This window comes from Anopheles coluzzii, chromosome 3 (genome assembly GCF_943734685.1).
Source record: "Anopheles coluzzii chromosome 3, AcolN3, whole genome shotgun sequence".
Taxonomy (NCBI): Eukaryota; Metazoa; Arthropoda; class Insecta; order Diptera; family Culicidae; genus Anopheles; species Anopheles coluzzii.
In genome coordinates, this window is record NC_064671.1 from 47,630,568 (window position 1) to 47,641,719 (window position 11,152).

Consider the following 11,152-nt stretch of genomic DNA (forward strand, 5'->3'; position numbering starts at 1 on the left):
TTGACTGTGTAATTCGCATTCATTTTCGATCCCGTTGCATGCCTTATTACTTACCCAACCGGGACAGGACACCAGGATGTGTGCTGGCGGGACAAAATTGAAAGCGTTTTCACATATGATTGTAAGTATCGTGTCCTTCGGATGGCATTTTATTTTTCAGACCTTTCACACATCATTTACACAGTAGTTTTACAGCAAGTGGTTTGAATAAAAACTAAAAGAGACCCCCCCCCACGTACACACGGGGCCCGAAAAACAGCTAAGTTTGTTCAGGAAAAGGATGTTTTAATAGGTCGCATAGATGAGATTTGTGGTGAAAGGTGAATGCGATAAACACCGTACCCCATTTAACATGTACACACACATACACAAATACGTCTATTATACCTGATTACGACAAAATTGGTGACCATCACCATGAGTGATTGTGGGTGTGTGGGGAGTGTGTGTGTGTGTGTGTGCGCGCTGGTGGATTGTTTAGTTCGTCAGTTCTAAACACTAAGCTCGGCTATCTTCTGTGTTGCTGTTCATCAGTACGAACACATACAGGTACGAATAGGATTCTTTCCGTGGCTCACATCGGTTACATCGGTCCTAAATTGAGCAAAGAAATAAAAAAGCGTCCCGCTATGCATACGTCCCTTGACCACCTCTCTACCACCTATTCGCACTGAGCGATTTCCTAATTTCACTGAGATCAATTCTTGTAACCAAGAATTAATGATTCGTCGGCGATGGGGATATCAACCAATGCACGCTAATAATGATATTATCGTTTAAGGACATATAGTTGACATATCCAGCAGTACTTGTGGTTTAACAACCGTGATAAAATGGCTCATTTTAATTTCCCAATCCATCTGTGAGCGCCTGTGACGGTGTGAGTGTGTGTATAAGTGAGCGGTTGTGACTATGTAAGAGAAAATCTGTGTTTAAGGAATACGAGCATACGGGTCAAAGCTCCTGGGGTAACACTATTTCTCGTTTTAAGATTCAAGCTTAATCAACATTTTCACCCAGAAGGTGGTGCTGCCACAATTCGACATTCCCTGCGATGGAAACATAACTACTTTTTAAGATAAAGATCATTCTTGTAAAATCCATTGTGTTTAACGAATTATTTCAAATGTTGCCCATAGTCTGATAACTGTTTATGCGTCACGTATCCTGTGAGGAAGAAACGAACAAATCGAATTGTCATTAATCCATACTATCGTAGTGGCCATTGCGACGTCATGTTACCTGATATTGGTGCTGCGGCTGCCATTTTAGCATTGTACGATTTCTGCATCGTATCCAAAGGCGCCATCATGCCACCGTTATTAAGGGCTCCGATTTGTAAGTAGCCATTTGAGCTGATGGGTTGTTTAACAGTCTAAACACAAATTAAGACGCAAAAGAGAAAGCACAAACAATCGTTCAAGAATCGGCTGATGCAACTAGAACACCTTGCATACACACTACACTACTTACATTAACTACCGGTGCTGGAACGTAGCCTGAAGTAACAGTAATCGGCATGGCCGATGATGATCTGTTCTGACTACTCTTGCCTTCCATCGATGTTACAGGCATTATTGGCAGATGATTCACGGTTCCAAGATTGGTGCGTCCAAAAGATGAGCCCAAATCATCGTTTGCTGCCGATCTGCTGCTAGTACTACTGCCCTGGTGCGTTTCGTGGCTATTTTCTATAGATTCCGTAGTATCGTCACTGTACTGTGGTTTCAAATTGTTGAAAAGATTTGCAAAATTAGTTTTTTTCCCACAAATACATACTATGCGTACTATTCGTTTTGTGTACAGATGTATTTGACAAATAAAGATGGCCTTACTCACCCCGTGTAGGTCTTGTCTTTCTGCTTCCTGATCGTAAAAGCTTGTACTGTCGTCCTCACAGCATCCACTGTTGCTACAATAGTCTGCCGAAGATCGTGGCTCATGGCTGCTTAGGTCGGCTATACTACCACCCGAGGAGGACGAGGACGGTAACAGACATTGATTCTGCTCCTTACTGTAACTGGCCTCTTTGGTGGAACCACCCGTTATGATGTGATCGACGCGGTGATGTTCCGTAAAGATGATACCCGCTGGCCCAATAACAGCGCCAAAACCGGATGGTTTGCCGGATCCTGTTATATCATTCAGTCCGTCTGGTATGATAACCTTCACTTGCAGAACATGCTTCACCTTAACGTACGAGTAACTAAACATCGCTATACCGCTGGCAATTGCAATGCCTACCAGGATAAAAAGTGCCAACGTGTTCTTACTCTCCATCGAACACCAGTGTGCCAACGGTTCAGACCACGGACCGTAGTGTAGACGAATATTAGGTGGTAGTTCACTAAGCCAAGAATATCCGTTCGATTGCATGGCTATCGCGTCGCTCGTTCCACATTCTGCGTGCGCTACGAAGCGTTTTAGCTCGGGCCACATATTATTCAGCTCCGTCCAGCGATCACTGCACGACAGCTCCTCGAAAGCAGTCTTTATCGGACCGGTAACGTCAACGTTTACTGCGCGCACCAGAAACTCGTACTTTGAGCTGTCTCGATTTTGGCATATTGGTTCCCTCAGTTGACATTCCGTCTTGCGCTGTTGGTACACAATTATCTGATTGGCTTTCACCTTTAATTCGTAAAACTCTACACAGCCAGAAGGTTTCGATGGCGAGTTCCATCCAATCGTTAGCTTGGAATCGTTCGAGCTGTTCGTACTCGGCTGTCCGATCACTAACGGATTCCCTACCAGCGTTCGAGCATGCACCGGTTCAGTGCTGTTCGAAGGTTTCACCGTTTCAGCAGTGACCGTGATATTGTACTCAGTGAATGCGTCCAGATTATCGAGCGTAAATGTAACATTTGTACTCGGTTCCTCAACATCATGCTTTAAAAATTGACCATTGTAAAACACCCAGTAGAACATCTTTCCACCGTTTATGTGTGCCGGAGGTTCCCAGTGGAGGGATATACTGTTATTTGTTACTCTTTCCGTTACTAAGTTTCGTGGCGGTGATGGAGCTATGTTTGCAAGTAAGAATAACGAGAAAAAAAACACAATATTAATTCTCACAGGTATTTAAGGGGCGTTCATAATACCGTTATATACCACGCATGCGTCACTACATCAAATACCGTTGATTGGATTTCAAACGATCTTACCTGCTTCCATAGTAGTATTTACTAACGGCACGCTGCGTGGCCCAATGTGCGTATCGGAGTACATGGCAATTTCAATTTTGTATGTCACGTATGGATGGAGATTTTCCAACAGAAAGTGGTCCAGAGTCTTATCCGTCACATTAATCTTCATCTCTGGTTCCTTGCAGCCGAGCGTACGTGGAGACGAGATCGAACAGTAGTAGATCATGTATCCCACATGTGCCACATCAACGCATTCCGTTTTCCACTTGAGATGAATTTGCGACGAATCCATCTCACTGATCCAGATAGTTTTCAGTTTGCCAATGTCGGTTTTGTGCGTAGCTGTACACGCTGCCCACACCATCCCCGACGACACACGCCCAGCGTTAGCCGCTACCGCAAAGTTAATCGTAGACCCAACATCGCTCAGCACGAAAGTGGTCTGGTCGGCGGCAACACTGGTAAAGTTTATGGATCCATTGCAATCGTTCGGAGAGTTGCTAGTCGTATTGCACCAGAACACGGTGTAGCTTGTAATTGGAGAGTAAATCCTTGAAGGTGGTTTCCAGGACAGCGTAAATTTGCCCGAATCCGACAGCAGCTTGTCGATTGAAGGCTTGTCAAGGCGATGGCGACGAGCTGGAACAAACACCTTGCTGGCTTGTTCGGACATACCTTCCGGGTTGGCACTTTTTATTACGAATGTGTAATTCATGTCAACTAAATGATGTCGATCGATCATGCCCCCGGTGGTGTTAAGGTGTTCGCTAAGTGAGGTATAGAATTGCAAGCAAGAAAAATAAAATAAATACAACTTCCCCATACATCTGCATCACAGACAACCACTATACGGGTGTAAAAATTGGGCACAAGATGGCCCCAAAACAAGAACCATGGAAAACAAAGTTCATGACACCCACTGGCTTGCGTACCACTACTTTAAATAAAAAAACGGATAATATGAACTCCAATAATTACTTACACAATTCTTCCGTGCTGGTCAATCAGAGTGATATTGTAGTGGAATCCACTGCGTGCGTTATGCTGCCAGTCGTCCAGCTCACGCCAGTATATGAACAGATGGTGTTCGTTCGAGTTCTCAAAGGCGCCGATGGCTACTTCCGGAGGCATATCAGGTTTGCGGGGCAAGGTGTCAAATAGGCAGCTCGTATGGTTTGACCACAAATCACTACCGGTCTCCGTCGAGTTGGTACGCATCCTAATGCGCACGTCGTACGGTGTCGCGGCGTACGGCAAATTCCGCAAAGGCAGTGTATACACCCGGTGGTTCAGCTGCAATCCCTCGTTGTTTACTGTGCGCCATACGTTATTATCAAAAATTGACAGCAGCTTAACTTCGCAGATAAAATTTCGACTGAACCCATCGTACTTGTACCACTTGCTCCACTTAAGTACTGCGCTGTTTGACGTTACGTCCTCGATAACGCACCCGATCGGCGGATGAGGAATAACCACGTCGAAATGATTTATAATGAAGCGTTGGCTTAGCGTGCCCAGGTGGTTGGACGCGGTCAGAATAAAATAGTATTTTTCGTTGACATTTCGATATCCCGTATCGACGTTGATGATGCACTTCGTCAGATTTGTCTGATCATCTGTCTCCAGTTTACAGGTGAAATTTTGTATAATTGGTTTAAAATAAAACACCAATTCATACGTTGCAGCCATGGAATTGGGGTCCGGTGTGAAGGTGCACTCCATGTGCTTATCCCAGAGCGGAGCACGACACTTGAAGTCCTTTACCTCTCGCGGTTTATGCCCAATATAGACGCTGCGGATACCCACACCCTGCGTATCGTTGACTTTGCATGTGTATGCAAAGTTCATGTGCGGATCCGCTTTCTCTACCACAAGCTCAATGGTGGAATCATTAAGTATCTATCGGAAAGGGGGTACACACCGAACGTTAGTACATTGTAAAACACAAGCATAAAGTTGCGCTTACCTTCACTTGTTCCCGCGGTACTGGTACATCGCCTTGGAAAAACATGAGATTGCTGCTGTTTGACCATCGTGCCTCTGCGGAACGCATGTTAAGCGTACATTGCAGCGAGAAAGAATCATTTACCTCCCGGTAAATGGGTTCTGTTGGAATTATCCCTAATAAAAAAAGAAAAAAAGGATACGTGTTACAATTACCGATTACGTGAGCGCTTGTATTTCAGGCTGCAAGCAATATACTTACATCCTAGCGCGGCGGCATTTTCGAGTCGATTTTTTGAAGTCACGCAACTCACCCAGCAGATTAATACTACAAACACAATACGATTCATGATGATTATATCCTAAAAGAGGAAAAATAACAAACAACAATCAACACTAAATATATTTATTTCATACATAAAAAGGGACCCATTGACAGGGGGAAACGGTGCGTATTTCAATAAGAGGAGCTAATTCAATTTATGTTGACTGCTCTAAATAAATTCAGATACTTCTCCCGATAAGTAGTCCGAAGATGCATCATTGTCATCTCTCTCAATTTTGTAAACCTTCTAGGGAAAGCACATTGGGAGCATTCGTAAAAGGATAAATGCACTCCTATGTCTTCCTTCCACATAATCAACCCAGACAACACGCTTGTGGCAATTTATTCCGTCCTAGACTGGAGGCCGTAAAATTCATCTGCTGAACATCTGTACAGAAATTGTGTCTGGAAAAGGGCACGTTCGGTAATTGGACACAGCGTGAAATCAACCACACCGATGATGGAAGAAGAAAATTACCAAGAACACGAAGCAAACAGTGCCGAAGAAGACGAAGAAAAAGCAACCACGCATGTTTATTCAGTGGAGATGTTTTCCTCGAAATCAAAACAAAATCACCCCGGCCAATGCTAGAGAGATCGCACGCACACCACCATGCGATGCACTGCCCACATACATCAGCATTCTATTTTTACGCCTGCGATACTCGTGTGTATGTGTGCGCGTTCGTGCGCGTGTGTGGTGCGTTTGCCTGGAGCTTTTCGTATGAAGCCGCCTATTGCCCTCACTTACCTGTAGTAGTGTTACACTTTTTTTCTGTATTATGTTTTGTTCAACACTTCGTATTGCAAAGCGTCGCAGCTCAAACACAACACATCCAAAACACACTCGTCTGACTATCGGCGATTCGAGTGTGTGCGTAAGATCGCCTTGTGCTGCTGTCAAATTCCGAGAAACAGTTTTTACGTCGCTTCCAGGAACAGTAGTTCGAAATTGGAAGATTTCTTTTTCCCGGAAACTAGCTTCACTTTTCGCTTCTGTTACTATTAGCTCTCTCCAAAACTATTCCAATCACGATGCTTTTTAACACAACACTGCAGTAGTTACGAATTCACATCACTTTAGGTCTGATTTTCATCCCACACAGTACACATTCTCGTACGCAACAAGTGTATGAAGATGAACAATCACGGACAATTAGGGGAAAAAACGATCACTGCTCCGCACAATGTACAATCCACACTGTTAACACCAGGCATTAACCTCGACTAGTGGACCCAGAGCTCATTCCGTCCCGTTGAATTGAGCGGAAAATCATTTTCGTTCTGGAAACGCCTTTCTGCATTAGCCTGCCCGTTCCCAGAAGTCCTACGGGTGCCTCAGCAAACGCCACTGTGCTGATCTGTTTCTTTCTCCCACGAACGAAGCGAACCGACTACATCGACGCTCTTTACTCTTCTGTCAGCGATACGTCACACGAACTCCATTCCTGTTTGCTCCGACTCCGCAGACTGCTCCGTATGTATTGGTGCATGTCATTTGTTGTGACAGTTCAGCGATTTGAACTTGAAATCGTTTGCCGCAAATCGAACAATTTATCTACACCGTGGTATTTTTTATCCGGCATGTTAAAAGGATAGTAGTAAGGAATTCAGCTCTAAGCAGAGCTCAAAACATTTGAATGAACCAAACGATTAATCGAAATGTTAAGACTTATTTTTCAAGAGCAACCAAAACGCTAACCGACAAATTGACCTTATTTGCTGGTTTCTAATATTCTTTGTGATGCGAGTTCTTTGATAAAGATACCCCGACAAGACCCCCGAAGCTTTACACTCTTTTCTGTGAATCGATGATTCAAGTTTTGCTTCATTTTCACAATAGGATATTTCTTTCCAGACGCATTCTTCTTCGCTTCGATCCATTAATGCCGGGGCCCTTCGGCCGAAATGCGGCGAAACAAGTGAAACAAACTAAAGCCGTAAACATTTTGATTTTATTAGTACAATGTTTCACTAACGCAGTACATTTTGTAATCCTTCAGCCATCGATCCATGACGATCGATTTACAAACTAGAGAGTTTAGCTACTCCAAACATTGCATTTCCATTCCATTTCTCGTAGCTGTTTGTATACATTAATATATTCATTATAACTTTCAAAATAGACGTCTACATTCCACAAACTGTGTATAATGTATAAAAGGAACATATACGTATTATGTACTTATTGTTTTGCAACAAACAGACTTTTCCGTTAACACGAGTTTACTTTCCGACCGGAACGGAGTTCCGGACCGGTATTACTTTCTTTGTGTGTAGCTCGAGCCCTGCACCGAGCCTGGACCGTGGTTGACCATGTATTGAGCGTAAAACAGCAGAATATAAAGCAATAGATAAAAGTTAACTGTAAACAACACATGATCAGGGTAAACTCCGCCGCCCCGCCTGGGCAGAATCACCCCATGTTTAGGCCGTAATGTAATATTCACGCTTATTTTTACAATTCTCCCGAGCAATGTAGCACAGCGCGATGCAAATCAGAATGGCAATGATGATTCCCATTCCTATGCTCACGTACATAATTTCTTCGTTGATTCCTGCGTAAGAACGCCCTGAAAACAAAAGCATACACAAATGCATTAAATCAAGAAGATAACATGTTACGGAAGTGAAATACATACCATCGGAGTACCCGTTCCCGTAACCAAGACGACCTGTAACACGCCCTAAAACGAATGAAGCATAAGTTACCGTATGAAGTACTGTGGAAGGACATGTTTTGTTATTTAATGCGAAATAAGAGCTAGGCTCTCGCACCTCCAACCGCCATGCTTTGTGCTTGCGTTAGCGTTTGTAATTAAAGGTTGCTAGGACGATGGTGCTTCCGCTATGCCTAGGTGATAACAAGTGTAGAAACTGGGATGAATGCAAACGGTCTAACAAATGCACTACATAACAAATGCACTACAGCTGCTTTCGATAATGTTGATAGCAAAAGAATACTCCCGTGCCCAGCCTCCTGAGGAGATGGATCTTTCTTATCCTGTGTATTGCGAGATGATTCGCGAGTCTGCGCTCAACGGGTCGTGCTCAGTACAGTGATGAACGCAAAAATCGAATATTTGAACCAATTGCTCGTATCACGATTTCGATTTTATAAAGCGTAGGGCACATACTTAATTTCTTTTTTCGAACGAAAATGTAAGTATTTGAAACATTTAATACAACATACATGAATTTAATGTTTAGATCTTTTTTGTATTAACTTTATATCGTAACACGATTCTAAAATCACATTTCTTCTAGTGGCCTTAATCCTAAAAGTGTCATTCCAGTGTGCAGAACCAACTTTGCTCTGCTAAATAACAATATTCTTTGCTGCCGTTTCTTAGCTTCCGATTCTTGTTTTACCGGCAAAGTTTTGATGGCTAGATTTATCGATTTACTGTAATTAGGAATATTAAGAATTAATATAGGAATTATTCATGGTTCAATCATCCATATCATCCCCATCATACGTACCATAGCCGAAAGAGGTAGGCGACCAGTATGCATGCTTCAGCGGCCTCTTGAGCTTGGTAGCAAACTGGCTTGAAATTGGCCATCTGGCACACCAAATCTAATGCTTCCGGTTCCACTAAACTACTCCCGTCACACTGAGTGCTCATTATATCTTCTGCAGATGATTGTGCGTGTAACAGGCTAGCCAGACGGCAATGCGTGTACTGAAGCTTTATTCCGGAATCTCCTTCCATTCGGAGAATTTTTGACCAATCAAAATTGTAGTCTTTCATGCGTCGCTGTTTCAAATCATTTATAATGACTGCACTTGTTCCCAGAATATCACAGACCGAGGGATCGTCGGCAGCATTTGTTTTGGTGTAGGGCGATTCACGTTGTTTTTCCTGTACCAGTTGCTGTGCCTCGTGGAGAATATCTTTTAGAAATACCACCTTACCCCTCCTGGTACTCATTCCATGTATTCGACCAAATTTTACATGCTCAACACCTGCCGCATACGGTAGACAGAGTAAATGGGCGATCTCACTCAGTGATGCAAAGTGATCGTTCTGTCCATTTTCGACCACGTAGATGCATTTATGAAACTCGAACCGATTGTAACGATCCATCAATGCGGCAATGTCCCGCAGCAGGTACATTCCCGATCCATCGCTTTTCACGATAGGTATCTTCCGCTGTTGAAGCTGTACAACTTTTCGCCCATCCGGTTGATCTATCAGCAAGCCGTGCTGTTTAAGGGTTTCCAGCACGTGTGCTATTTTGTTCACACCGTATTGTGATTCCCATTCGTAGCTAGTGAAGCAAACTCCAAGCCGGCGATACAGCTCTTCCAGCTCTTTCACTGTGTAGGCACGATATTCCTGCCACTGATCCAAGTCATCCGCGGTACCGTTTTCCATGCGCGCGAAAATGTTCATCGCATGCTCATGCATGTTGGGACTATTTCGAGCTGCCTCGTATGCATGGACGTATGCGTCATACAGACATTTTATTGGATCTTGGTGGATATCCGTTGGCGAAAGACCTTTCAGCTGGACTCCCAGTGCTAAATATCCAAATTGGGTGCCCCAATCGCCGAGGTAGTTAAGCCGTAACACTCGATTACCGAGAAATTCATTCAAGTTGGATAAAAAGTTTCCCAGAATGGTGGATCGTAGGTGGCCTGCGTGAAACGGCTTTGCAATGTTGGGTGAGCTGAATTCGACTATCATAGTTTGACTGGTGGCTGTGTTGTATTCCTCTTGCAACGGCTTCCTCTCCAGCACCGTTTGTATTAGCTTCATTGTGTCAAGTGACAGTTTTACCCACTTCTTGCCCGATCGCTCTTCTGTCGTGACCGTGGCAAGGTGTTCATCATCCTTTACGATACACTCAGCACTCCTGTTGAAGGACTTTTGATCAAACCCTTGTCCCAAATACTGCGCTAACATACTCAATTCTGGCGTACGCGTTGCTCGCTGGTATGTAAACTGTAGCGCCGTCATAGGTATTTGAACATTTGTCCCGCAAATACGAGCCAACTGTAACGAACAGAGAACAAGTAAGATTAGCACACCGGCTGGCACGTTTTCCTCAAAGTTCACCTTTTCAGAGATAAGTTTACGATAAACTTGAGCCATTTTTATCGATCAATGTTGATTTTTAATCGCGAATTGATGAATTAGCTAAAGATGATTACGACCATCGCAGCTATTGTGCGGCGTTCAGACTGCGGCACATGAAAATGATGTAAACATTCCCGCACATAACTGTTCTACACTCCATACGTCACTGAAGGAAAACAGCTGATAGCGAGAACGGTACATCAAAATGTTCAAACTGCTGTGAACAACGAATCGAAGGAAAAACATTTCAGGTAAAATGGTTAACTCACAGAATAGCAAATAGTTGTAGAATAGAGATGTAGCTTAGTTGCTTACATCAATTTGATTCAAAGAGCCAACAATTGAAGGTGATTGCACTGTTATACCGCCATTGTTTTGCTATGTTTGGCAATGCAAGAAATCGGCTCTCAGTTGTAAACTTCCTGGATTTCACAGTGGGCAACCGATTATTAAAATTTGAAAAAAAAGATTCAACTTGACTCGTTGAAAGTAAATTATTTTCGTTTCCTTTTTTTGATCCATAGATACATAGTATAGCGTAATCAGTAGAAATATTAAGGCAGTTTTGCTTAACCCAAGAAAAAATAAGAAGATACCATTCGCTATCGGAATTATGTGCAATTGAATTAATATTTTTGAACAAAAAAAAT

The 11,152-nt window shown here is 43.3% G+C and overlaps 3 protein-coding genes across 3 annotated transcripts; all 3 read right to left on the reverse strand.

Annotated features, from left to right (window-relative positions):
* Positions 1–114: 114 nt before the first annotated feature.
* Positions 115–6,941, reverse strand: LOC120955293 (cytokine receptor). The gene is made up of 9 exons (XM_040376014.2): positions 6,167–6,941; positions 5,353–5,452; positions 5,113–5,267; positions 4,129–5,045; positions 3,165–3,913; positions 1,840–3,023; positions 1,474–1,719; positions 1,243–1,375; positions 115–1,167 (listed from the first exon to the last, which is right to left on the reverse strand). Exons 2-9 carry the CDS (start codon positions 5,438–5,440, stop codon positions 1,118–1,120), a joined length of 3,522 nt encoding a protein of 1,173 aa, XP_040231948.2. The 5' UTR covers positions 5,441–5,452; positions 6,167–6,941; the 3' UTR covers positions 115–1,117.
* Positions 6,942–7,348: 407 nt separating this feature from the next.
* Positions 7,349–8,512, reverse strand: LOC120955296 (uncharacterized). The gene is made up of 3 exons (XM_040376017.2): positions 8,194–8,512; positions 8,058–8,102; positions 7,349–7,988 (listed from the first exon to the last, which is right to left on the reverse strand). Exons 1-3 carry the CDS (start codon positions 8,204–8,206, stop codon positions 7,843–7,845), a joined length of 204 nt encoding a protein of 67 aa, XP_040231951.1. The 5' UTR covers positions 8,207–8,512; the 3' UTR covers positions 7,349–7,842.
* Positions 8,513–8,609: 97 nt separating this feature from the next.
* LOC120955294 (probable arginine--tRNA ligase, mitochondrial) lies at positions 8,610–10,803 on the reverse strand. The gene is made up of 3 exons (XM_040376015.2): positions 10,482–10,803; positions 8,899–10,418; positions 8,610–8,821 (listed from the first exon to the last, which is right to left on the reverse strand). The coding sequence occupies exons 1-3, from the start codon at positions 10,515–10,517 to the stop codon at positions 8,668–8,670; spliced, it is 1,710 nt and encodes a 569-aa protein (XP_040231949.2). The 5' UTR covers positions 10,518–10,803; the 3' UTR covers positions 8,610–8,667.
* Positions 10,804–11,152: the final 349 nt, after the last annotated feature.

Bases quoted from the DNA above. Each gene is read 5' to 3' on its own strand.
- LOC120955293 (XM_040376014.2), bottom strand. From the start codon at position 5,440: ATGAATCGTATTGTGTTTGTAGTATTAATCTGCTGGGTGAGTTGCGTG. The intron at 5,046-5,112 runs GTAAGCGCAACT...CCTTTCCGATAG, and splicing joins TACCGCGGGAACAAGTGAAG to ATACTTAATGATTCCACCAT. The intron at 1,168-1,242 runs GTAACATGACGT...TCTTCCTCACAG, and splicing joins AGCCGCAGCACCAATATCAG to GATACGTGACGCATAAACAG.
- LOC120955296 (XM_040376017.2), bottom strand. The intron at 7,989-8,057 runs GTATGTATTTCA...TTTTGTTTTCAG, and splicing joins CGGGAACGGGTACTCCGATG to GGCGTTCTTACGCAGGAATC.
- LOC120955294 (XM_040376015.2), bottom strand. From the start codon at position 10,517: ATGGCTCAAGTTTATCGTAAACTTATCTCTGAAAAG. The intron at 10,419-10,481 runs GTGAACTTTGAG...TGTTCGTTACAG, and splicing joins GTAAACTTATCTCTGAAAAG to TTGGCTCGTATTTGCGGGAC. The intron at 8,822-8,898 runs GTACGTATGATG...TCCTAATTACAG, and splicing joins GCCTACCTCTTTCGGCTATG to TAAATCGATAAATCTAGCCA.